The 27,573-nt window shown below is 38.2% G+C and overlaps 3 protein-coding genes across 5 annotated transcripts in view; 1 reads left to right on the top strand and 2 right to left on the bottom strand.

Moving 5' to 3' along the window:
• Nucleotides 1-27,573, bottom strand: part of LOC137274016 (protein arginine N-methyltransferase 9-like) — a 164,052-nt gene that overhangs the window by 123,449 nt on the left and 13,030 nt on the right. The window contains exons 7-10 of one of the 2 annotated variants that reach the window (XM_067806968.1): nt 26,339-26,546; nt 25,548-26,094; nt 22,868-23,024; nt 21,963-22,337 (exon numbers count right to left, since the gene is read on the bottom strand). In XM_067806968.1, coding sequence (XP_067663069.1) covers nt 21,978-22,337; nt 22,868-23,024; nt 25,548-26,094; nt 26,339-26,546 — 1,272 coding nt within the window. In that variant the 3' untranslated portion in view covers nt 21,963-21,977. Of the gene's footprint in view, nt 1-21,194; nt 22,338-22,867; nt 23,025-25,547; nt 26,095-26,338; nt 26,547-27,573 lie in introns of those variants that run through there. The other variant, XM_067806967.1, reaches the window with a different exon arrangement.
• LOC137274005 (spartin-like) lies at nt 1,287-12,900 on the bottom strand. 2 transcript variants are annotated; one of them, XM_067806956.1, is made up of 7 exons: nt 12,764-12,900; nt 11,226-12,031; nt 8,912-9,271; nt 6,862-7,056; nt 6,240-6,398; nt 4,386-4,476; nt 1,287-3,487 (listed from the first exon to the last, which is right to left on the bottom strand). In XM_067806956.1, the coding sequence occupies exons 2-7, from the start codon at nt 12,022-12,024 to the stop codon at nt 3,247-3,249; spliced, it is 1,845 nt and encodes a 614-aa protein (XP_067663057.1). In that variant the 5' UTR covers nt 12,025-12,031; nt 12,764-12,900; the 3' UTR covers nt 1,287-3,246. The 2 variants fall into 2 exon arrangements, with proteins under 2 accessions (XP_067663057.1, XP_067663056.1); XM_067806955.1 differs by having other exon boundaries at nt 12,772-12,900.
• Nucleotides 13,140-21,398, top strand: LOC137274024 (transmembrane protein 184C-like). Its single transcript, XM_067806981.1, has 9 exons — nt 13,140-13,483; nt 13,737-13,773; nt 14,717-14,922; nt 15,567-15,641; nt 16,758-16,851; nt 17,127-17,239; nt 17,487-17,589; nt 17,920-18,094; nt 18,455-21,398. Exons 1-9 carry the CDS (start codon nt 13,239-13,241, stop codon nt 19,087-19,089), a joined length of 1,683 nt encoding a protein of 560 aa, XP_067663082.1. The 5' UTR covers nt 13,140-13,238; the 3' UTR covers nt 19,090-21,398.

Below are 27,573 nucleotides of genomic sequence, written 5' to 3'. Positions count from 1 at the left end.
CTGGTGCTCAGCATGTGTCCAAGTCAAGTGTTATGAAACCAGATTTTAAGTCGGGGCCAGCACAAGAACCACACATACATACGCATGCACGTTGATAAATGAGAGAAAGTACAAAGTTAATCCCCATTTCACTTATTGGTTTTCTAAACCCATACTAGTAAAATTCTGTTCAGTTTAGTGAATAAGAAAGAACACAGAAGAATTGTTTGTGATTATTTTAATGGTTAAAATTAAAATCTATGCAGACTTTCATTCACAATAAATGCTTTCCAAAATATTGTATAAAAAGGGAAAATAGAATACATGACTAAGCACCATACTATATATTTTAGGAACTTGGATTAGAAAATTAGCAAAATTGGATTGCCATGTACAGTTAGTAGTGTTACCTTCTGTCAAAAATCACAACATGCTGCAATCCAATTTATTTGGCAATACACAGCCCCATCTAGAACAATGTGTTTGTAGTACCTGAAATATGTACTGACTTTGGTTAACAGGTGCTGACAACCTACGAACCTATTGCAGCCATTGTTTGGCCAGTAGTACCTGTTATAGCTAGTGTTACTTCTGGTCTGCAGTACATAGTGGACAGGACTCCCAAGACCTAAGAGGAGGATGTGGACTGTCCACTAAGCTTGGTCCCTTATATACTATTTACCTTCTGAATAGGATAAGTCAGATATGTCATTTGGTTCAAAATACACATACAGTGAGGTTTGTCTTCGAAAGTTATCACTATAATATATCTTGTTGCAAACAACCTACAGAAACTTAAACTAGATTAAGTGAAGACTTCAAATGTTTGATTGTTCATACTATAAGATGCCTCTGGTTTGTCAAACTGTTTTCTACTGGGTGCTCTGCAACAACTCAAATATCACTTATGGTAAAGTAACTCCCATACAACCAAAAGACAAGCTCACTCAAAATAGGTCGCTGAGATAATTTCTGATCAACTGGTGACTGAATGATAACTACAAGAAGTAGGGCAGGTTCTGATTTATCTCATGTGAAGCCAGAAGTATGTGTGTGTGTATTCAGTCCCTGGTGCCAAAGGCCTAATATTCTTGGTGTGTTAAAGGCCTGTTTCACTTCAGAACCACAGAAGACTTGCACAAGAAGTCTTCAAACCACTGTTTAATGCATATTGCTCACTGGTCTTGAACCAAACTGGACTGTCTTCAGAAGCACAAAGAATCTTTGAATTTGGAACCGGACTCTAAGAACCAAATACATGTTATCAGACATTTGCTGCACACAACAAAACAAAAGTTAACACACAGTTGTATGTGTATTTTCATTTTATTTTAACATATATATAGCCTGTAATGCACATAAACAGTCTTATCAAGCTGATATACATAGTTTTTTGAAAGATATGGAAACAGTATTTTTGAGTCGGTTATTACCAAGAGGTATATTTGTACAGTGTTCGAATATATTATAGATATATGTACAGTTATAATCCAACTTTAACACAGCCTCAACCTTTGATCTTGATGTAATGCGCAGTAAGAAAACACATCATCAGCTTTCAATTTAAACAAAATACACAGATCTTGATTTACTTGCAAAATTATACCTCCTTAAGATTACATGGTTATAAGATGCAAAGGTTTTGATCCACTCAGTCATTCACCAGTTCCTTCCCCAAGTCACTCTTGGATTTTTTTAATCCCTCTTGGATCCTACAGACAAAACGTCGACAGAATGCCATGCTTTTCACATGATCCCTCTTGGATCCTACAGACAAAACGTCGACAGAATGCCATGCTTTTTACATGGAATGAGCTGAAGAGCATAGAATTGTGAGGGTCTGTGACTCAGGATTAAGGTTAACATACAATCAAGCACTGAAAGCTGTTTCACTGAAAAACTAGGAAACTTCTGAAACATTTCTGCCAACACTCACACCTCGATATCAACAAGTCTGTTAAGTACTATATACATTATATAACATAAGTACAAGTACTATATAACACAATTTGTCCAGATAATATATTGTGCAATGCAAATGAGACCAGTAACAGTATTGTGATGGATCCTGAGCTGTTAAAAAAAGAACAATGCTCGGTTTCACAATCATGTCCTGGCAAATGTTACTTTCTATCACAATAAAACATTGTCACAAGTTATCTTCTGTCTTCGAGCACAACAAAGATTGTCCTTGGTATTAATATGTCTACACTGAACAGTGCTTTTAAACAAGACGTTGCACTATATGAACTCACAATCCTAATATCTTTTTTGTATGTCTATCGCAGTGTGTGCGACTGTGTACATAGTGATTTGTTGGAGACCATTATTGTGAGTGAGTTTAGTTTTGTTTTACTTTAATCAATATTCCAGCAATATCATAACGAAGAACCCCAGAAATGGACTTCACTCATTGTACCCATGTGGTGAACTGAACCCAGGCCCTTGGCATGAGTGAATGCACTAACCACTAGGCCAACCAAACTGCCCCTAACAGATGTAGTCTTCTGCCAAGATGACATATAGAAAACACAATGAAACCAATGGTGGAAACAGACAATCATTCATGTGTTTTATATACTACATTGTATTTTAATCAAACATTTGATCACCACTGTTTGACCTATACATAATGGTACTACACAAGACGTAAATGACTTTGGCTATGTTCATTCACAAATATACCTTTCTCTTGTTTGACAGAGGCTCCAAGATTTGATTACCCTTCCTACATCCTGCAGTCTGGTATCATAGTGTCTTAAAACTTCACATCATTTATTTATCCCAGTTGTAAATGTGTTGCAGAATATTACACAAGCTCCATTAAAGTGTCAGATTATGTCCTTTTCCCAATGAGACAAAGTCTATATTAAAATGAAGTGAGTGCAACAATCACAGGAAGCAACAATAACAAGAAATAATTGAATCCCCCTCCCCATGGCAACTGGGAGAAAAGTCAAGGTTACAATGTTTCTGACCTAACATGGAGTCCTTCCTGTGATGTAAGTCTGGTATCCCTTACCAGCTATCACTGAATGACTGACATTTGAAAGTACAAATTTCAAGATCATGTCATGTACTTCATATAGCTAATGTATGTATTGTTATTGAATTTGAAAGACGTGAAATATATCCTAAATACTAGAACTGAAAAAAGTGTAAAAAGAGTAACTAGCAAAGATTACTAGTACCCAAAATACTCGTTACATTATACTTTAAAACCCTTTAATACACAAATTACCGTTTGAGTGCACCTGTCATAATGTTTTACTGTGGAGGTTTTTCATATGATGGACTGGGGTGTTTCTCCCCATTCTGACAACATCCGTTTGCTTGCTTCTTGGCTCGTTCATCCTGCAGATCGTGTAACACAGCCTTTCCAGCATCCTTTGCTGCACGCTTCGTGATGGCCTTGATGCCTAGGTTGTCTGCATTGTAGGCTGTCATGGCAACATTCCCAACCGAATAGAGAGTGTTTTCAGTGAATTTACTTGCTTCATCACCGTACCTGTGAACAAGAACAAGCCCGGCTATTATCACTGAAAATACACATTTCCAGTCTGCCTACATCATCACCACGTGTCAGTTTGACAGGAAGTGAGTGAGTATGGTTTTACACCTCTTTTAGCAATATTCAAGCAGTCATGGCAGGGGACAGCAGAAACAGGCTTCACATGTACCCATGTGGGTAATCGAACCTGGATTGTTCAGGGTGACAAGTGAACGCTATAACCACTACTGTCCCAATTTGACGTGGAAACAGATACGGATATCCTTTAGTCTGATTGTACTAATCTGCTACAGCGGTGTGCCAAAGCTTCACATGTTTGATAAACTATTATTACCTGGAAATATAAACAGCAGCTTTTCACTGTAATATCATCTTGATTAAAATCATCTACTGATAAAATGAAAGTGAGATTGTCAAGATTCATGGAAGTCTAACGATCTCACTATCTGGTGCTAATTCTTTACTACAGCCTGATGTACAGGTACTGCATGCGCGTAAGATATTATGCCACTTTTAGCAATCTTCCTTCAGTGATACAACAGGGGACACCACAAATGGGCCTCACCCATGTGGGAATCAAACCATGGTCTTCAGCAAGTGAATGTTTTAACTACTAGGCTACCCTACAACCCATGCTGAATGTCAGAGATAGGAGCAAATCGGTCCAGACATGGGTGGGTTTCTCTCACTGGAACCATGCTGTGGTTTGAGTAACTGATGAAAAATGATTACACTGTCAAGAACTTCTACGCATTCACTGAAAACAGTAGTAGTGTTTCCTGACACTCCTGACATATCTGACACTCATACCTTCTGCCAACTGCATGAAAACAATGCTAACTGGATATAGGAAACTTTAAATTATGTTTCTTAACAAAGTATGCTATGAACCTACTTGTGATGGACAATGCCAACTGTTTCGTTTGCCAGATTCTTTGCTAGCGCCTTTGCTGATGTCTCCAGCCCCATGTAGACTGTCCCAAACCCTGAAACACAAAAGAGTAATAATTCACTAAAAGCAAATCAGTCAAATGAAGATACCAATCCACCAACTAACAAGCCCAAGTTTTGCAGACATGTGTTTTATGTCAGTATATGTCACTTTTACAAGTAAATATAGATTCCACTAAGCTGTAACCTATTTCACAAGTAATTCAAATAACACTTTCTCTTTTAGGAAATTATACAACAATCACATCAAGATGAGTAATTTTACTCCAGTCTGACATCTTCCTCAATGAATTGGTAAGACATATTTTTAATGTGACGAATAGAATTGCACTGAGCCAAAAAAAGGAACTCAGGGTGTCTCTGATCGGAAATAATAGAATTGACTTGTAATCCCCAAATATTGAGATACATCACTGTATAAGTCATCATGAGCTACATTATTCTGTACATATAGAGCTAACAAGTACAAATGTACACCAGCAGTTAATGCTAAACATGAACATGTTTCAATATTCCATCTCATTGTCCATTTGAACCTTCATACCCATTTTTGTTTAGTATCAATATTCACCGGTCTGGGTTAACTGAGCCCCAGTGTTATTCATTACACCTGAGCAACAACCTATAACCGTAAAATCAAACGGGAGATGGCTAAACAGATTCAACCAATCAGACAACAGCTACTGTATAGGGCTTGGTGGGACTTCCAAAATACACTGGTCACTGATCTCTCAAGAAATGAAAATCCACATTTAACGCTGATATCTGACCAGCAGTATATACTGCTAGACACATATTAGATGATCCTGCGCACTAAACAGGAGAGACGGTACAACGAATTGGGCGAGTGCACTTGGCTGCTACAGGTAGCTTGACGATTATGCATGTGCAATACATGCTAACCGTGACATGAAATCAACACTGCATGTTCCTTCAAATGATAAGACTGCAATTTCAGGCACAAGATACTGATATTCCACGCTAACCTTTAGTTAAGACGAAGACAAATAGATGATTGGGGCAGTGACAAGCATTTTAGATATTCAACAATTTTGTTTAAAAAAAACCCCATGAAAATGTCATTTACTTCGTGAAATGGATCGGTGGTCCTAAACATATTTGCTCAGTATATTGTGTTGATTCAATTCATTGGGATTGTACCTGTTCCTAAATCAGGTGTGCTGTAACAATTCATGCGTGAAACGCACGGGGAAAATGAACTCGATATTTTTCAGACAACCTGTCTCCCTCTTGTTTCAAGTGGATCGTTCTGTGGGGCGTTCCCAAGTATGCAAATTGGGGTCATTTGTCAGGTCGTGGATCATCTTATATCATTTTACCAGTAGGTTTTCTTTAGTTTGTTGACAGGGTTACCATTAACTAATATTTCCACAAACTGAAATCCTTGAATATTGCCAAAAACGCTATTTTCAGCGACTGTTTATTCATTGTTGTGGCATGTTCCACGTGCATCACCCTGAAGTGATTGTAGGGAAAATATCATTCGGAATTGTCCGGGTACAAACCTTTGCATGGGTAAAAGTTCAAAAGGTATGTGCAAATGTCCACTTTCATGATTTGGTAAGCTGTGCTCTTATTGGTCAATCTCATATGTTACCTGACGCAATCTCCTACTAGGTTTTGTTAAACCCAGTGTAGGAGTGTAAGTTTTACTTTTAATGCCTTTGGTCAACAGATTGGTCAAAATCCCCACCTCTCCAAGGGTATTTGGCCTCTTGTTATCCCGAGCTTGATAAACTTTGCACAGTTGGCATCTCCACACTGTCACTGTAGTTACCTTTAAGTCCACTAGCAGCCACTTCCAACACTCCATCCATTTTGGACTGTCCATCTTTGGATGGTTTAAACACCTGTGGCAGTATCTTTTCCCCTTGTTTCCGTATGTGTGGTGCCACCTGTTTCCCCAATGCCACTGTAGCATCACTTAACTTGCCCACTAAAAACAAAACATTAGAGATTAGTTTCTGATCTATGATGGTGAAAATCTCCCCACCTGAATCCTGAATAACATCAAACCAAAAGCAGAATATTGATGACAGACTAAAACCACTATCTTTAAGGGAGTCTCACATCTTAAAGGGTGCCATTTCATGTTAAATTCATGATTTAGCAAAAAACACCATAGAATATACTGAGGAGTGTAACCATGATATCTTGTAGCCTGTCTGGCACATCTTGATAACAAACCACTATATAGACAGACATTATGGGTAACCGCTTCTACTTCTGTGAGTGCAGTGTTTCAATATAGATATTGTACTGTTGTACTGAAACATCGCACTCACAAAATAAACAAGTTGTCATCTATAAAGTTTGTCTGCATTGTACTTCCCAAAATCGAAAGTGTCATGCAAAGAAGTTGCACACATGTCTGTACAGCCTACAATGAGGACACACACCTACAAAGGAGCTGACTTTCACTGCCACGTGTGTGGCCTGTCGGGCATACATGGCTCCTTTCTGTACTTTAGGGTCGACAGTGCGCGGTCTGTCTTCTGGCCTCAGCTGCTGCTGTAGCTTGCCAGACCCATACTTGATTAGCTGCCCTGCCTTCTCTGCCCCCTTGCCCACACCCCAGGAGATCCAGTCAGCAGCTGTGGTAGACAAGGAATTCAAATTCATGCTTCATATTATGTTGTGGTAAGCTATTTAAACTAAGCTATCACCATGTACAGTGTAATAAAGTACAGTTTTGCCCTGAACTACTACAGTTAAAGTATGAAGATGTCATACAGCTATGATAACTGACATTCATTGTGATGTCGGCTACCAAGGGTGTGTTGATTACGACAAGGCTGACTAGACTGGCCTTGTGTACTTTAAGTGCACTTTACTGTCTGATCAAGCACTGTCTACACCTTTGACATGTCAGCGAATCATCTTAGAAAATAGTTCATATTACCTGCCTGCAAGCTGAAGGAAGCTATGTGAATGATATAATCACCACTGTGCATAAGAGCATGTAAACCAGTAAATATGAGAAGCTGCATACAGAATAGTGAGTGCGTTTTTTTTAATCTACTATTAGAACTATCTTGCAAATTACTACAAACAAAAGTTCATAGCATTAAAAATGATTCATGCTTTCGGGTATGATGACACATGAACAGTATTTTATGTGCCTCTGTTCACCAAGCAGAAAGTGGGTACCCAGTGGGACAAGTCATGTGACTATAACCTTCTTGCACCTCACATCCAGCTTGGGAAATCCGAGATAATGATAATCAGATTCTGATTACAGCGTCCAGTGAGCAAGTAGTCAGATGGATATGTAAATGAATTATTATTATTATTATGTTTTACAAATTAAAAACAGTATGCAGCAGAGAGGGTTCAGGTGATCCTAGCACAGTCAGGCTGGTAAAGCTCATCATCAGCTCTGGGCCATTGTCCTCTTTACACACTGCCCAGACAGAGAATGGGACTTCTCCCAGGTAATGCTGCCTAGCTAAACCCACTGAGACCTTTCCGGAGAATATGTATTACTATTATTATTATTTCATAACCACCAGATTTTCTTATCCCTGACAATATCAATATTATAAATCAGGATAAATGCAATGAGTCTGTATTTACCTGATGCTAAACCTTTAGCAATAAGTAGCGTGAAGTTAGGTAAGTTCTATGCATTTCGGAATAAATGCAATCTTTTTATTCTTCTCTGATGCTACACGGTGCAGAAAGTGTATGAAGTGGTGTCTGTCTGGCAGCCCCCTGCTTCCTAGTTACATGCCGGGCTTACAACTTTATTTTATAGCTGGCCCTGTGCACCAATATATTTTCCAAGGGTATATATTTGACCATGTCATTGTCTAAAAATAATTTACAATTGTGGTACCTAGATAATGTATGTATAGTTCATGATCAAACTGTAACTTCCACAGATCAACCTACCCATTTATCTGACACTAAATGTGACTGGTCTACGGACATGCTTTCAGCAGATGAATGATGCTGTTCTTTGCTGATGGCAGTGACACTAAAAGAATTAACAGTGATCATGGTTCATTGATTTCTTTCTTTTAACACCATATCTCAATTTCTTATATTTAATACAGGGCTGGTTACATGTTAACAGCGTTCACAACATTTTTTAGTTATCAGCCTTGGGGCTTCCTGTCTTTTTGTAGGAGTTTCATATCATACACTGCAGTGCACCATCAGGTGAAAACATAAGATATCAAGTCTCCATTTTCTGTGACAAGAGAGTCCAATCAGATTAACACACAAAATAGTTGTGTAAACTGCACATATATAGCACTGAATTTAATATAGTTCATGAAAAGGGTATGATTATTCTGCCTCTCACACGATTTTCACACAAATAAATCAGTATCTTGCAGCATGGAAGTTCTGCAAGAATTCCAATATGTTGTGTATATCTGCAGCCCTAGCCAGAAAAGCAAGTGCTATGCTTTATTAATAACAGTAATATGAAAAAATGCTCACCTACAAGAATTCCCTTTGAAATTTTCCCCGAGGTACTGTCTGAACGTGCATCTCCCCTCTGTCCTTCACCTTCAGCTGGTCTCTGCTCAACTGGTGCACTTGGTACCTGTTCCATCGGTGCACTTGGGATCTGTGGATAGGCTACAGGTCCTGGATGGGACACTTGGGGTACATGGGGGTAGGCTGGAGCTGTTTCAGCATTAGGAACTTGAAGGTAGGCTGGTTCTGGATCACATGGGATTCCCTCTTGAGAAATTACAACTTGGTCCTCCATCACTGTCAGTGATCGGAGAAGCTGTTCAAACTTCAGTCTCTCCTCAGCATCCATTGTGTCAGGTAACATCAATCCCACAGCAGCTCCTGAAGGGTAAATGTTTTAAAGTTCACATACACTCGGGGGTATTTTACGGGGGTACAAATACATACATTGTAAATCATTTATTGCCATCGTCATAAATGAAACCTGTCATTAAAACAATTCATTTCGACATTTAATTGCCTTAAATCAACCTTTTTGACAACATTGCACAATTCTCTCCCACAAACAAAAACTTCAACCAATTTGAGGGTCACGTGTCTGTGACGTAAATTCACGTAATATGAGGTATGCCAGTGTGGGTGGCTGTAGAAGTCATTTACATTTCCAGGAGTAAATTATCTTTGCAGGTTTGTCAAAACCTCAAATCATAACAAATGATGTGAAAAATGCACCGTCACTTAATCTTGTCACCTGCTTAGCCTACAACTTGTTTTCATTTTCTGTCCAAATTTCTTCTTGTCTTAACAGCTATATATCGTTACGTGAAAAGCTGTATCATGCAAAATCCTTTAGTTCATGACTCAAATACATATTTAACTACAAGTAGGAAGTAGTTTTTATTTTCTAACTTGAAAACAAACCATGATCTAACTGATTCTTGAACATACTTCAGCCCATGATGTCACAATTTTAAAAATGGTGGCGCCCTGTTGCAAACATCCGTCAGTCTGAGAATGAATACAATTTAGGTTTGTTTTATCAGAATTACAACATCAAAACTATTTTCAACTGGTAGTAAAATATGTATTTGATTGATGGACAATAGGACTTTCATGACGTAACTTATAACTTAACAATTTCACTTTTGAAAAGGAGGTGCGTGTCCACATAATACTACCTACAATATTAACCTCACCTCCTAGGAAGAAATCATTACGTTAAAAGCTGTGTCATGCAAAATTCTCTTGATTAGCAATCATTGACTACAACTTGTAAGTAGTTTTGATTTTTCAACTCGATGAAAACAAATCTTAATAGCATTTTCTATCTTGAAAGTGAGGTAGGGGTCGAGCCATCTGATATATTATACATCACAGTCTTCCACAATGCTTTTGCAATCACAAAGAGAATCCATTAAGCATAAACTGTAGGATACGTTGAAAATCTGTGCATGGTTACAACTGACAGCAACGCAGTGATTCGTCATGTCTTTGTTGACGTAAAAAAACTTGTTACACACTTTATATACAACTAACTGAAAAGTCCTTCCTCAGAATATGTCACTTCCGGTTTGCTGCAGTGTTACGTAACCTGTCTGTGGTGTCGTTGGCAGGCACAAGTAAAGCAGACAACATTGTGCAACTTCCAATCGCTCGTTATTAATTAACCACAAGCTTTTTAAGAATTAATTAGAATTCATCTGGTGTTCCACTTAAGACTAAACACAAGTCTTTCATATGCAATAGTTAAAAGAGGACAAAACAAGAAGTTTCTTTGTTCTTTTCAAGAGTAAATCATTGTCTGTATCAGAAACAATAAAAATTCACTGACAGTAGGTTGCTGGCACAAATCTTAATTATAAAATGTTGAAGAATTATAAATTACCTACCCTAAATGTTCATGATGAACTAAAAATAGCAGCTACTAGCAGAGCCTGTATCACCTCTTTTTGTTCCAGTTAACAGTTAAATACAAGACACCTCTACAAAACCATAACAGTTACAGCATGAACTAAGAAACATTTAGTGATGCTTGCTGTCGATTTCAATAAAATATTTGTCTTTAAGGAGGTACATATCAATCCCTGTAAAGGCAAGAAATGAATCCTATTTGTACAGTCTCCTATGATCAATGGCCCGCTCAGCAAACACGACTTCCATGGTTACCAGATTCTGATTTCAATACTCTAAATATTGCATCGATATTCATCAGCCTGCAAAATTATATGACCTAAACCGACATCACATACATGTTCAGGTCCAACTGTGCTTCATGCTAAAATTTGCAAGCTGGTCCTGACACCAAAATAAAACACAAGGAATAAAACTGACATACCTGGAACATCAGATGATGTGTCAGGGAACATGTAAGCCCCATATGTGGTCCTAAGAGATGGTGACATCCCTGGAATCAGAGGGTACACCCAATCATTCACCTGCATAAACATCGGTGGCCTCTGGTTACCAGCGCTCTGCTCATCCCGGAACTTAAACACTGACAGGGAACTGGGATACGATGGAGCACTCACATAACCTTGTGGTGTTATGAAAAATATCTGAACACCATCTGCAATCTCAAATGTTCTGTCTGCATTTGCGTGATGTGTGACCTGCCCATTCTGTCTCTCGTCATTCATGATACTGTCTCCCAAACTCATCATCATGGCATCCCCAGGTGCCACCACTGGACTGGATGCTCCAGATGTCATCGCCTCGTTGTAAGAAGGAGGGGAGTCCAACCTTGTTCGTTCTTCCAGATCAGGATATGAATGTGTAACAGCTTCTTCCCTTTCAATAGCCTGCATTCTGTATTCAATTTGAAGTTTGGTTTTTGACAGTTTCTGTTGCATTAGTTTGGCAGCATTTTGATCATCAGCTGTAAAATTAAGTTTCTCACAATCCATAGCCATTGCTTGGTCAATGAGGTGTAGTGCCTGTAGATATTCTTCCTTAGCGTCCAAGTTTCTGTCACCCTCATCCAGTGATAGGGCCTCTTCCACATGCTGGTGAGCTTTAGTACAAAGCCTCTTGAGATGAGAAAATGTATTTCTCTCTGCTGAACTTATATTGGGTGGAGGTGGTCGAGGGGGGCGTGGTCTTGCTCCTTGCTCACTCTGGGCTGGTGCACATGCCATGTTGGATCTAAAATTCACAGAAAAATAACACCCTCAGACTAAAAAAGTATCAGATATGGTAAGATGAATGGTACAAATGATCAAATTGTCCAGAACATAAAATGCAGAATTAAAAGAATAGCTGTGTGGTATATCTTGCCTGTTCATGATGATGGGAAAACACAACGAGACACCCCTATGTTCACTGATATTCATCATCATAACCATTTTGCAATTAGTAACTTTTTTTTCTATTGTCGGTGATCAAATTCTGATGATAAAAGGACAATTGTGTTGTACCTCTTATGAATTCAAAATATACATCAATCGTCATCATCAGTCATAGCTGTATTCATTTTCTAAACCTGCTGCAGTGAAGTGAAAGCAAACGGTCTTCTTGTGTCTACGGATTGAAACCAGGTTACTCTCAGAACACAAACAATCAAGGCAGGTAAATATATTCTTCACACTCATACATAAGTAGCATACACCCCACAACATATATACTGTACATACACAATCTTGAGATGTCAATTTGAGTGCACTTACGACGAAGAGAGAAATGAAAAATGATTTACAGTTAGAACAGTACTTTACTTCAACGTTGACACGTATGACAGTCTTTTACACTTTGGCTCTGACTGACTTTGGCCAAGCATCAATCACAGAAATCGATCCGGTTGTTTACAAGTTATAATAGGTAACGGGAAACTCAATTTACGACACTCATTCAGACTGGGATGTATCATTCACAATTTACCAATATACCAAGGTTATCTTTCGACTGAATCCTCAGATGTTTTAAGTCATTCGATGAAACTTCTGACTAACTGTCACAAAGTTGTTGCACAAATATGACGCACAGTCAGGGCTGATACCACGGACGGAAGTGATCCTGATTTATATCAGATTGGTATAATAACTCATTAACTATGTCTAAGATAATGTATATAAAATCTATATTGCAAGTTTGTATTTTCAAACAAATGCATCTTTCACTAACAGTTCAAATATACATATTTTATTTACGTACTAAGCAATGCCAAAAATGTGTACGTTCTAGCCACTGAAAAAGAAATAATTATAACTAATAATATAAGTTTAACCTATAGTAGTACTTTGGAACCGGATGTTGCAAATTGGTGCAGGAATCACATGACAGCAAAATGTCGGCTGCTATTCTAAATAGTAAGATTTGACGAGAAGTGGTGCGTTATTCGAGGTGAAGAAGCACCATGGATTGTATTAATCGATGGCGGAAATGGATACGACCTTTAGTTATACTGGTCTATATAATGTTATTGACAGTAGCACTACCCCTTTGCATTTGGGAATTAAATAGAACTAAGAAGGAAGTCCATGTTCAAGCTTGGTTTGTCGGTGGACTCTTTGTTATGATGTCTCTGCCCATTTCTCTGTGGGGAATTGTACAGCATCTGGTATATTATACACAACCACAACTGCAAAGAAACATTATAAGGTATGTCTAAATGAACATCCACGATTCATGAGATCTACGTAGTATATGTACAGATATTAGTTGGCTGTCATTCTGAAGTCGCTGTCAGTTTCCTTATTAAAGCGAGCCACAAAATAAGTCAGCGTGTTTGGATGTCAAGAAAAATGGAAAAAACTCAGAGATATATGTCATGAACAGGAATTCACCTGTACGTTTTGTATGTACATGATCTTAACTGTGAATGCCTGATTATATCTTTTTTTCAATTTTTCAGAATTTTGTGGATGGTTCCAATTTATGCCCTTAATGCAGTAAGTGCATCTGTTTTTATGTTGGGTCACTTGCACTGAATGTTGAAGTGAATTTTGGCATGCTGTTCTTAATCCATCTCTAGTAAATCTTGGTGGAACAGGTCACCAGTGATGTGGCCCAGTGACTTGATTAATTGCATGCAGGACTACCCCATGTCACTGGTCATTACTTTTAATATCAATCACTAAAGTGTCTTTTCTTTTGTGAGGTGTGAAGCATCAAGCATATGTTCAAATAATCCATCCATTTATGTCATGAAACTGAAGGAACGGTAAGGTAGTTTGCTGGAAAAGGCATTTGCTCATCACACAGAAATCCCATCTCATGTAATCAGGTTAACTCTTGTTAAGACAAGACACAGAACAGTCCGTTCATTTTTTGTTAACTCTTGTTTGGTTGCTATGAAATAATGGTTTTGATTATCATATACCAGGAAATGTTAGAGGTATCAAATTTTCAAGGTTTTCAAATTTAGAAATGCAACCTCGAAAACATTATATTTATATTATATATGAATTTTTCCGAACTTCCACCAAATGCTTACGTTCTTATAGTTAGTTGTGAAGAAAAAAGCATCGTCTGAGAAAAAATGGTGTCATGTTTTAACTCTGCCAACAGAGTGTTTCATGGGTCATTTATCACAAAAAAGGATTTAATGTGTGTTTTCATTACTATTATTGCTACCATGGACTGGTATACAGGTTATTACTTTCAGACTGCAGTTATCACTGGCTACTATGAGTTTTGCCAATAGGTCAGTGAGTATTGGTCCTGTAAGTGATGTTTCTGGTCACTTTCCTCAAAATTATATCACCTCAAAAAGCTCTGGGTGGTCTGAAACCTTGAAATTTTAGTACCTTGAAACTTTCCTGGTATAGGTTGTGTCCAATATCAATGCTGTGTAAATTATCAGTTCTAAAACTAATTGTTTGTAAATTTTAGTGGTTTGCTCTCCGATTCCCAAGTGCTGCAATTTACCTTGACACAGTGCGAGAATGCTATGAGGCATACGTCATCTACAACTTCATGCGCTACCTAATGAACTATCTTCATCAAGAACATCCACATCTGGATATTGAACTGGAGAATAAGGACCAAGTCAAACATATGATCCCATTCTGCCTTCTCCCACCATGGCCGATGGGCAAGTAAGTTCACAACTGATGCTCTAATGGTACTCTTGGTTCGGAGGGAAGTTTTTTGCCATTTAAGCAAATCTGGGCTGTGGGATAACCTAGTGGTTAAAGTTTCGCTCATCTTGCTATTTCCTTGTCTGAATGCAAGGTGTTAAGTCCATTTCTGGTGCTCCCAGCATTGATATTACTGTAATTTAGCTAAAAGCGATGCAAAACCATGCACTGTCACACACTAACTTTTATGGTCAGCATGCTTGAGTTCTGATTTCAGTAACTTAAATCATTTCTAGCTACTATTATGTTTTCTGGAAGATCTTAAAAGTAGTGTCATGTACATATATTTTCGATTTTGTGGGTGGATTATTTGGGAATCTAGCAAAACAACATAAGTCTGCTTTATGCTTAATCTGCCAAGATCTCATTACATCATCACACATCTTTGCCTACGTCATCATTTGGGGGGGATATACTATTCACCTATCAAACTTCACAACTAGGACTGCTGTCTTGGAGAGCACAGAGACCTTAGGACCTGTTGAAAGAGATTGGGGGGAACTGTAGGACCTGTTGAATACAGACTTTGTCATTTGTGTTACAACTGGCATGTAATGATATGTCAGAGGCTGTGATGATAAATGTGCCTTTATCTTCAACAGATTGTTTCTGCAGAGATGTAAACATGGGGTGCTCCAGTACACAATAGTGAGGCCAGCTACAACAGTTATTGCACTGTGAGTTTATGTTAATACCTCCACATGCGTAAACCTACTATATGGTTGTTTCATGGTAGCTATAGATAACTAATAAAACTGTATTTAAATAGCCTATGTTAGTAGCTTCATAAGTAGCTGCTAGGGAATAATGTGTATATGACTTATTTTGATTTCAGCCTCTGAAATTTGTCCTACCCTGTTAGACCAAGACTACTAAATTTAGCTGAAACAAATAAAAACGAAGTGATGGCAGTGTTCATTGACTAACCATATTTGAGAGCTATAATTTGGATCCAGTTTTCAAGGATTCAATTCTGCTTCGAAGTGAATTTGATTGAGACTGATAAACACTGTAAGCCTGGCAAATGTATTTGTCCAATTCAAGCAGGATTAGCTAGAGTTACTGAGGAAATAGTGTATCTGTAAGACAGGAACGCCTGTTACAGGTCCTTGGTTCCCATCCTCTGCAAGCAGTCTGGATTCTGCTGTTTATTTTGTTGACAGTTACATAGACAGATTGTTTCATACAAATTCATAAAATTGGTGATTTACAATGTGATTAGGTTGTCTGACTAAACATCCACTTGCAAAGTTTGAGATCGATTGGATCATTTGATGAAGAGTTACTAGTATTTACAAAAAACAAGGTCCACATGCATTGCATGCCAAAGTATAGTGGACGATGAATTTGATTGTGATTTAGGAGATAAACATCATGTGTTGGCCAATTTCCGGGTGTTATTGAGTGCTTCAAATACTCAATAACACCCGGAAATTGGCCAACACATGATGTTTATCGACATTGTAAACACAAAAGTAAACCAAAGGGGTTTTACTGTCTGCACTCGTTTACATCGAGTATGAGTACAGCAGTAAAGTGTCATCAGCTGGCCGTTTCAGCTGGTTCCCATGGTAGCATCTGGAGTCGCTCATTTGTGACGTCATTCTAACTTTACGTCACACTATGATTTGAATGACGTCACCACTGTTGATGACACAACAAAACAATTGTTTACGTGTCAATACGCGGTGAATAGTCTTTCAGTTTCCGGGAATCTAATACCATTTAATCATGTTTTTCAACCAATCAGATTACAGAACACAGTAACTTTTGGTTTACAATTCCTCCTATAGACTGTGTGAACTTGGAGGGAAGTATGATGAAGGGGACTTCAACTTCACAACTGCCTGGTCTTACCTTGTCATCGTCAACAACATCTCACAGATTGTAAGTATGTGCTAAAGGGTTTTCTAAAGGTTTTCAGTGAAGGTGGAGTTTTAGAATTTTGGTCTGTGAAAGGTTTTTAATTCTTGTGATTCCCCATGTGATGCTTGGGACGTACAGTTTAATATATCTTGTCTGTGCCATTTTGTAACAGAAATGTGAATTTCATGTATGAATTGTTTGAAAAAGGCAATGAAAAACCCTGAGGATTTCTGTAGTTTAGTTGTCATGTCAGCAGATGATCTGGGAAATACAATTAGCTGATACGCATTTTTCAGTGGGCCATGTATTGCTTGATCCTGTTCTACAAATCTGCTAAAGAGGAACTGGCTCCAATCAAGCCCCTACCCAAGTTTCTGTGTGTCAAGGCTGTGGTCTTCTTATCATTTTGGTAAATGTTGTCTGTTTACTATACACTGGGATATCTGTGAAAGGCAGGTTAATGTTTAGTATTAACGGTAAGTCTGTCATACAGGCATTTAAGAGTACTCTCATGTAGATTTATACTGCTACTGTTGCACATTGATTATGATACTTTGTCAGCAAGAACAATGCTATGTCTTGTAGTCTTTTCATTTCTTCAGTATATCACAGATAATGAACAATAGGTTGTATTGTCAATGTTGGCCATGTTTCAGGCAGTCTGTGGTGATAGCTGCTTTAGCTAAACTTGGAGCTATTCCACAAAATGGGCCATGGTTGTTTTACAAATCAGTGAAGGAGGAGGCAACTGGATTACAGGTAGCCACCATTTTATAAACAGACACAATTCCGTGAATACGTGAAAACATGTTTTTAAAGTTGTCAGTTATGATGTATTTTTGGGTGACAAATCTTCATGCATGTAATATTTGGAAAAAAAAGTACTATAAACTAAAGGGACGACTAATTTTAGTTCATTATATGAATCTTTACTCAACGTATGTTGTTTGGACTGAAAAACTAGTTGATGTATTTTCGTCAGTTTGATATAAACGTACATGCAGTTTCTCTAATTATCGACCAAAAGTTCTTGGTAGTGAGAAGCTGGTGGATCATTACACAGCTGATCAATTTCTGTTCTGTTTTCAGGATTTCTGTATCTGTATTGAGATGTTTTTTGCCGCGGTGGCTCACTATTTCTCCTTCTCCCACAAACCATACATGGGCGAGGAAGCTGACCAGAGTAACTGCTGCTCGTCTTTCCTGTCCATGTGGGATGTGCGTGATGTCAGGGATGATGTCATCGAACATGCCCGCTATGTTGGTCAGTTGCACTGCAGCAATCTAAAAATTCTTCTGTATTGTTAAAATTAATTTGATTTATATTAGCAATGTAAAATGTTCTTCAGACATTTTTATCAGATAGTTACAATTTTAAAAAAAACCCAACCAAAACACATTCATAATACTTTCCTTTCAAATCCAGTTGTTTTGAGTGGATTTGTAAACAGGTTTTAAAAACAGTTTTGCCTTGATAATAGGTAATTCTACTTTATAGTGAATGGTTTTAACCGGCAGATGATCTGTGCTCCTTACAGAAACATTAACAGCCTTTATTTCTTTTGACAGCACTGATGTTTCTGCTTACAGTCATTGCTCTATGTATTTATTCTTCACTTTCCAGGAAAAGGCATGACAAAGAGACTGGTGAGGAGGAAAGATGATAAACATGGAGAAAAGACACCACTTCTAAATGGCCCCAGTAATCTTGCCACTTCAATCAATGATGAGACAAGGGGGACCAAACATACAACTCCAGTAGTTGCCAGTGATGACTTCATCGAGTCTGTTGCAACTGACTGGGATGGGTCGTCAGTTGACCAGACTCATGATTCTTTCGTGAATCAGTCAGCAACGGCTAGTATGAACAATTATGTTGACTTCAGCACAAGTGTTGAAGCACATGCCGGTAGAGATTACCAGGAGCAAAGCCTTGCTGCAGCAGGGTCTGTGTCCAGCTTAAACAAACTTGGAAAGAGTGTGAAAGGGAAAGCTGACACAGAGACTGTGATGGTGCATCCTGTGACTGAGTCAGGAATAACTCCTCAGAGTGATCCCCTTTTAGTAGAGTTTTCTGGTGAGGATGCTGACATTCCTGCTTCAGATCAGGTAGCAGGTGCCAAACAAGAGGAAGCAGAGCAGCATCAAACACAACACATGAAGGATGGGGATGTGAATTTTTCTGTTGACAATGATATTTCACAAAGGGGAAGTCATCCTCAAAATAGACCTGATACAGGAACGACAGAAAATGTTTAGCAGGTTGCCGTGACATTACAAAATGCTGCAAGTTATAATGCATTGTAACTATTATAGATATGAGATAACATGAAAAGACACACATGTCAACAAAGTACCTGTTTGCCAGTTCGCCATGATTTCAATTTGACTCAAAATTGAGTAGCCAGTAGGCTAAAACAGTTTTGGCACACACTGCATCAGTAATATGTCACGTATTACAAATTCAGTGTTGTAGTATTAAGATTGGCTATGCAATCCATATTATTTCATCTTCATAGAGACAAACTCTTGAAGAGGCAGTAAATTGGTGAGTACTCTCAATCAAAAACAAAATTCTGAAGGAGGAAAAGTGCCTTGTTCAGATACGAGACCAAACGATATTCTTCTTTATCAACACAGTTCTGGACAAATCATTCAGGATATTTTACATGTAGTGATATCAATATTCTTATGTTTTAGCAATCTGTTCCATGTACTCAACTATCCCACCTATGAACTAGCATACATACCTTCTTGTTGCAATATTTACTGCGTTGTCGATCTTTGTGTAATGTTGCTGTGACTTCTTTACCATATGTATACACTTACAATAATTGTAACATTAAGATTAGCCAAACATTGCCATGACTAGTTTGTTTCTTGCATCCATCATTTTTCACATACGTCAAGGGCAGGTTATCCTGAAAACACTCTTCACGGCATGTTAATCTTATCATTTAAGATAATCATGTGCACTTGAACAATGAAAATCACAAACCTCAACATCGTTAAATAGAAAATATTAGATGGTTTCACTAACCAGCAACTGAAATATTTTTTGTCAGTGTTTGTGACTAATTATAACACATTAATAATTACTCAGGAAAAAGCGTTCCAGAAACAGTTGATTCCCCATGAGAACTATTGTGCTTGGACTATAGTCATTCATTGCTCAAATTCTGTGATATTACTGTAAATCATTGAGCCCATCCACCATTTTTTATTGTATATACTTCAAGCCTTTGTGTTCATACTGTAAGTTGCTTCATTTGAACGTGTCGTTAAACATTCAGCGATAGTGTTTTTAAAAATACATGTATATTTGATCAGTTGTATGAACAGTTGATTTGGATATGAATTATAGAATTATGGGGTAGAAATGCTGTACAAAAATTAAAAAGTTTCAAAATTGTACTGTTCTTGCTTCCTAGATGTCATCATTCCAAAATGTAGGACAAGACTAAATTTCATATCCCTGTAGCTCATAAATGTAAGGCTGTGATGTTATAAACCATCTATGACATGATTTGTGTTCACTGCACACTGTTCTTGTCTTTTTCTGTATGGTTTCCAGTGACTGGGTTATCATTGCAGTCCATGATCTAAACAGGACAGGATGAGAGAATTTCATATTCGAAAAAGGACATGCAATGACAAATTTCCAAGTATTATGTCAAGTTATTCATGCACAGTGATTTCTGAAAGCTCAAAGAGCAGTTATTTCAATTAACTAATACATGTTAATGTAAATTATGGTATTAAAAGAGGGGTTAGGTGCCAAGTATTAAGGGCAGGGCACCAAGTTCAAAAGGGCTTGGCGCTGCTCCTGACTGAAAGGCCTTCAGGGAAATATTAAAAACAATTGAGATATAAATCAGAGTGGCTCATGTGGTCCTGCTTACAGTGCACATGTCACGTATCAGGTGAAACTGACACATCCCCATCATGTAGGGTCTCCATGGGCCTGTGCCTCAAAGGCAGCTATGTTTGTTTACTCCATAGGGAGTTGAGAATGATAATCATGTCATCATTAAATGGGGCAATAATAATTAAGATCTCTAAGGTCCGAACTTTTTAAGTGAATTTTTATTTTATTTTATTTATTTGCATTGGTCCTTAAAAAGTGCATAACGTTTAAGGATCTGCTTTCAACATTCCAGCATGATGGCCATGGACACATATTGTGATCTGAACTCGTTGTGTGCTTGTATCTGTACTTGTATAACCAGATAAACAGCAAAATACCCCACTGATAAAAATGTATTGTACAGGTTGTGAGTGTCAAAGACCGTAGGGAGACTGGCATTTCCTCAGTTTATGTGTGTGCTATGTACCTCTTGTTCACGATAATAAAAGAGCCAAGACAAATGTAATAATTTTAATCCTAGAAAGAACATGAAACAAATGCAAGTTTCACACACATGATATTGTTTCCCTATGTGGTGTAATTTTGTACATATGGAATGTCTCACATTATGGAAAATGTGCTATTCCACACCACCTTTTTACAAGAAACTGTAAATGTGAAGTAATATACACATGTGTGAATAAACAAATATGAAAACATTTGGTTGTGTTGAAGATCATAATAATATTTACTTATTGTTGATTAGTGTGTCATATTTGTCAACATATGATCCACTTAAATATACACATAATGATCTGAACCTAAATGAATATCTACACCTCAACATACAGACATACTGATTATGTCTCTCAACACGTGATGCATCTCAATATACAGGTAATAACATTACCTATAATAATAATAATAATGCATGAATGTTCAACTACTGTCTACTACAAAAACCATCATGAATTCAATAACTAGGAGACCTGAAGCTTCTAGAAGCATCCCTTCAATTATAAGTCATCTAGCAGATGGGTCCCATGTAACCAGTGTACCATCTATGCAACTGATTTCAGATGCACTTAGTTTCAAGCAACTGGTTTAACATAAATACAGCTGTTTTCAGATGCACTTAGTTTCAAGCAACTGGTTTAACATAAATACAGCTGTTTTCAGATGCCCCTGTTCTCATGTAACTGGTTTAACATAAATACAGCTGTTTTCAGAAGTTTCTATTCTCATGTAACTGGTTTAACGTATATACAGCTGTTTTCAGATGCACTCAGTAACAGCTATCTTATGAGGCCACTTTAACATCAATGCAGCTGTTTTTCAGAATCAGTTTAAATGTCTGAGTCTGGCCAGCTGACACAACCACATGTCCTCCAATCATCTTGGCTGCTTGTCTCCAGTGAAGACTTGGATCCAAAGTGCTGAATCGGATGTCATCCATCACCTGTACCTCAAACCAATACACCACCGCATGGACACAACCTGTGTCTGTCACAAATACACTCACTTCCTTTTCCTGCTGAAGGAATGGTGGGAGATCAGAATCCGATCTGTCTTCATTGAAGTCCAGTTGAAACAGTTCAAATGGCTCACAGAGTCTCTTGTAAGTGAGGGTGTGAAGATCAATGTCTGGGTGAGTTGTTGCCTGAAAAAATATGACGACAATGACAATACTTTATTACCAATAGTAGGGAATTCTTTTCACATTTGAAAATGCACCACAGAATAAAATAAGATACAAGATACATATGGCAACATAAGACAAAATTGACACATACATGTACACTAAACATACAGTCTGCTGATGTAAAACAAAATTTAACAATCATTGCGGAGCCTAATACTAATACTATCAAAGAGTTTTTAAATCTATTAGTTTAAAACGTGGCATTGAGTATGGCTGGCTGGGCAATAAGATGGCATATTGAGGAAGTAAAACATGGGTATCATCAGATAAACTCCTTGAAAGGCTTGTTGCATGGCTTGTAAAAAGAGATGGTAAACCATCACCTTTAACACCTGAGATTTTCCTGGCCAGTGAAACAATTCTATGAAGATAAGATTTACATTTAACATGTTAGTGAACTGATCAGGATTGACTCAACTACATGTATATAAATGGCTGACATGAGTGTACTGATAAATTCTTCATTGCATGATGTAAAATCTCACAACCTGAAAGTCTCGGATGAAGTCTGCTATCTGATAACCCAGTGTGTATTCACTGGTCACAACAAAGCTGGATTTGGCCAAATCATCCGACTCAATGCACATTCCCATCACTGTCAGTTTCCCTGGCAACACAACACCCCCTCCTGTCAGGGAGGTCAATCTGAAACAGCACATGGTCACAATGGATCATACAACATATGAATGAGTGAGTATGGCTGCACGGTGAATCCCAGAAATGGGCTTCACACACTGCAAGTATGTGGGCAATCAAACCTGGATCTCCAGCGTGACATGCCAACGCTTTAACCAATAGGCTACCCCACCACCTCCTTACAAAATGTAGAGCGAGAAAGTAGTTTGCAATAGAGGATAATCATATCTGTGTAATAATAATAATAATAATAATAACTAGGATTGCCTCAAGGGCAATACTGACGGTCTTCAGACTTCCTCCATACACCCACCATGGCTATCTTCACTCGAACAGTTTCTTTGGACGTCAACTGGACCGTCCATTGCAGTGTTCTATTAATTTGGCACCGAGTCAACACTGCTGACACGAACGTACTATTCACAAACTCCAGAAAAACAAACAGCATGGCACAGTGAAATATACAAACAAATGGGAAGATTAGAGCCTGACATTTGCACAACACTAATTGTTTTGATTGTAGACCTAAGAACAGAGGAGGTACGGCCTGTCACCTTCCCAACTGCGCAGATGGACACTCATGTTGTTGATCATTGGATTGTCTAGTCCAGACGCGATCATTAACAGACTGCAGTCATATAGCTGGAATACTGCTGAGTGCGGCGTAACACAATATACAAACTACTGGAAAGATTAGAGCCTGACATTTCCACAACACTAATTGGTTTGATAGTAGACCGAATGAGAGAGCAAGTACGGCCTGTCATAGGTTCCCAATTGCGCAGATCGATGCTCATGCTGTTGATCACTGGATTGTCTGGTCCAGACTCGATCATTTACAGACCATAGCCATATAGCTGCAATACTGCTGAGTGCGGCGTAAAACTGCACTCCCTGTAACAGAATCCACTATTTCCTTAACGTTCATGTATTACTGTGAACATTCAGTGCAAAGCCAGTGTAACGCAGGAATACTGCTGAATGCGGCGTAAAACAATATACAATATTTTGACTGTAGACCTAAGGACAACAGAGTGACGGCCTCTCATTGTTAGAGAATTGACTATTTCCTTAACTCTCATGTATTTCTGTGAAAACTCAGTGTTAACCCAGTGTAATGCAGTTGAAGGGAAACTCTAGTTCTAATATGAGAATGCCATAGCGGCGTTAAAAATAGATATCTGCCTGTTAGTGCAGCACGGGAACATTTTGTTAAAAATTGAGTGGATTCTGGCCTAAAATGTGACAATTTTGTTTCCGTCGTAATTGTGACGTAAGTATTGATTTTTACATAACCATAATGTGAAGCAAGATGTTCCCCATTCAATTATCTACAGTCTGGTACCTTGCACAATGAAATCCATTGCGTTTCCATAGAGTTATGACACTTTAATGAACCCTATGAAAATGCGTCTTTGAAAATTTGACCAACTTTCAAGGGCGATAACTCCGAAACTATTTGAGATATCAAGATGTCTTGAACAAATTAAGCTTTCCAGGGTATGGGCTTTCTAATGGTGTATTAAACTTGATTGTGCTATATGCCGTTCTGGAGAAGAAGATGTTCAAAGACAGGCACTGTCAAAACGCGGAATCTGCAAAAATTGCATTTTTTTCAAAATAGTGCAAAATTTCACTAAATGGCTAACATTTTTTACATGTTGAATCAATGGGGAATTGGGTTGTCTACATTTGGTGAAAATTTGGTTAATTTGTCTCTTATAGTTTTTGAGATATTCGGGGTGGAAGAAAATCACATTTTGGGTTATCTGCCCTTACCGGAAGCCAGAACTCGGGATTTTTTTTTCATTGTATCAATTTCAGCATACAGGCTATCATCCCCGAAATTTTCATCAAAATCTGCCCAGTGGTTAGGTCAGGGGAGCTGACACAAAATCCGTACAAATAAGAAGAAGAAGACCTAATGATTTTATAATCAAAAACTGAGAAGTTGAAAAAGACTTTCGAACAATCCTAAGTATGAATGGTGTCAGAAATTGTTCATAGAGATTCACTCATAACAGCAATAAACGACCTCTGTTCCTGCATCCTATTGTTCACAAAACAAATAACAAGCAGTGTGTTATATTTGAGATGAACATTCTCACTAAAGTACAGATTCTAGTATTTTTGTAGGAGTCCCATCTGGGATTTGAACCCACACTCTCAGACTTAGGCACTTAAATGCCAGCCCCTAGGTGTTTTAAGATGCACCTAGTCTCATGTATCTATACTCCTGATTTCAGAACCATTCAGTAACAGCTATATCACTCCGAGACTTATGCACCTAAATGCCAGCACACAAAGTCAGTTGCCTGATCCACTCAGCCACCACAGCTGTAATCCCAAATATAGCTGGTTACATTTGACCACTCTCCCAAAGGAATTGTGTATTCATAATAAAACACAATTCATCACTACCCTCAGACAGACTTTTGTATCACAGGTTGAACATATTACACATACTCAGAATTAAAGATCCTGGTATCAACATATGGCTTTTTACTTTCTCTAAGTCAACAATAGTGTTACCTTGTTAGTGCCAAGTCCTCAAGTATCTGCTGTCTAAAGACCCCACTTGACTCGAACAGCTCTACAACTATGGTATCAAACTCCATGTCTGTGTCCAGTATCTCCTTTGCCTGAATAAAAGTCAGTCTGTCCTGAGATATGTTGTTAATGTCAGCAATATGGCACAGTATTTCCCTTGTTTCCTCTGATGCAGATGTTATTGTTATATCACTGTATCCAACCAAAGCTGCCTGAAGTCCAAGGGGAGAGAACCCATCTGAAAGGTCTAGCAGTGATGTTGTATGAGGTATTTTCTTCCTAGCTGCTTCCAATGCTTGCAAGTAATATCTGTTCAGTGTGATGTCATTCAGCCGTGAGATTTCACACTGTGACAGGGAATACATGTGACTGACATCGTCCATTTTACGGTAATGTTTCCTCTTTTCGGATCTGGAAGGATTGTGAGCTCTTATCACATTCCGACAAAGGACACGGAAACAGTCATTTCGCAAGGAATAGTTCACATTCACTCTGTCGCCCTCTTTCACTGCGAAGTTTTCACGCACATCTTAAACAGAAAATTAACTACAAATGACTGAGGCATAACTGGACATATATGTAAAAACATGAACTTGTCACATGACATTTGAGCACAGATACTGCAAGCAAAAAATCCTTTTTACAAAAGAAAAGCATCTATCTCCATCCATGGTGTGCGGGGATAATATTCTTAGGCAGGAAAAAAAAAAGTCGGTTCCAGAAGTTGTTTCTACTGGATCAATGACAGGAGAAAACAGGAATTTCTGACGTACCTTCTTCTTCTTGTACTTGAGTGAAGTGTGATGTCAGGACAGGGAACACTGCCTGGTCCCAACAGTTGACAATGTGTGGAGCTGTAGTTATTGTCACATTTTTGTCAAGGTCAAGGTCAAACCACAAGGCCACAGCATCCAGCTTGCCTGCTTGGTTGATGTGCAGCTCTTCCATCTTGTCGATTCCATTATGCAGTGCTGCAACTTCCTGGAAGGAGGAGGTCTATAATCATATATATTTTTGCTAAATATAAACATAGCACTTTCAAGATGAAACTCCTAGAAACTCCAAGATATTGTGCACACCCATAAGTAACAGTGTAAATGTAATAAAAAAAAATTAGTGACCTTGACCTTCAGACGATTGAAGAAAAGTTGCCACAAAAACATACAGATGAGTGAACAGCAACTTTCACATGCACAACGTTAATGCCTTAGGTTAGTTTATTGGTCGTTGCTTAACGCTGCACTAACCTATGTTCAAACTATATGGCGGTAAATAATCCAGTTAAAACTACAGGCATGAGAACAGCCAACTTCAATTTTCAAGGACAGTTAATATTAGTGCCATTGACCCCACTAAAAATGTTAATACATATTTATGCTGATCTCAAAAATGACCCAAATCTGTGAATTCACAGAAAATCGAACAAACCTGTAGAGGTTGCAGATTCTTTGAAAAGAGTCCTCCTTAGGGTACTTATAAGCATTTAAATGTTCTTTAAATTCTCGCGACAGTTGTAACTATATTTTTTCAATAAAATATATACAAAACAAAAAACATCGTTTTTGTCTTGTGAGACCACCCCTACAGGGCCCCTGGCCCTGTGACAGCCAAGAGTAGGTAACTCTTCAGACTATAGCCTCCAGCAAAACACTTCCGTTCTGTAAGCAATACAGACAGAATGTGGGGAGGTGGGTGGCCTTACCCCAAGGAGGACTCTATTCAAAGAATCTGCAACCTCTACAGGTTTGTTTCGATTCTTTTTCATAGAGATCCTCCTTGGGGTACTTATAAGCATAAGACAGACTCCTAAAGACTGATCTTTGGGAGAGGCATTCTGTCTGCTCATAAACCTGACATAAGATGATAACCTTTATTACGATACTGAAAGTAACAAGGAATCAAACTTACCTGGTCACGTGACCTTCTGTGCCTTGCGGCGGGGATGCGGACCAGGGCCAGGCTATTACACGGTCTAACCCTACCATTCTATGAGAAAGTCGTAGGGTGC

Source organism: Haliotis asinina, chromosome 2 (assembly GCF_037392515.1).
Source record: "Haliotis asinina isolate JCU_RB_2024 chromosome 2, JCU_Hal_asi_v2, whole genome shotgun sequence".
NCBI classification, from domain to species: Eukaryota; Metazoa; Mollusca; class Gastropoda; order Lepetellida; family Haliotidae; genus Haliotis; species Haliotis asinina.
The sequence above is the reverse complement of the archived record's forward strand: the minus strand, read 5'-3'. Positions and strand labels throughout refer to the sequence as shown.

What these genes read in the sequence shown, in the direction of transcription:
- LOC137274005 (XM_067806956.1), bottom strand. Translation starts at nt 12,024, where the DNA reads ATGGCATGTGCACCAGCCCAGAGTGAGCAAGGAGCAAGACCACGCCCC. An exon ending in TTCAAAGGGAATTCTTGTAG is followed by an intron (nt 7,057 to 8,911) that starts GTGAGCATTTTT and finishes TGTCTACCACAG; the next exon opens with CTGCTGACTGGATCTCCTGG. An exon ending in GAAAGTCAGCTCCTTTGTAG is followed by an intron (nt 6,399 to 6,861) that starts GTGTGTGTCCTC and finishes TTTTGTTTTTAG; the next exon opens with TGGGCAAGTTAAGTGATGCT.
- LOC137274024 (XM_067806981.1), top strand. Translation starts at nt 13,239, where the DNA reads ATGGATTGTATTAATCGATGGCGGAAATGGATACGACCTTTAGTTATA. An exon ending in GCTACAACAGTTATTGCACT is followed by an intron (nt 15,642 to 16,757) that starts GTGAGTTTATGT and finishes TTCCTCCTATAG; the next exon opens with ACTGTGTGAACTTGGAGGGA. An exon ending in GTGGTCTTCTTATCATTTTG is followed by an intron (nt 17,240 to 17,486) that starts GTAAATGTTGTC and finishes GCCATGTTTCAG; the next exon opens with GCAGTCTGTGGTGATAGCTG.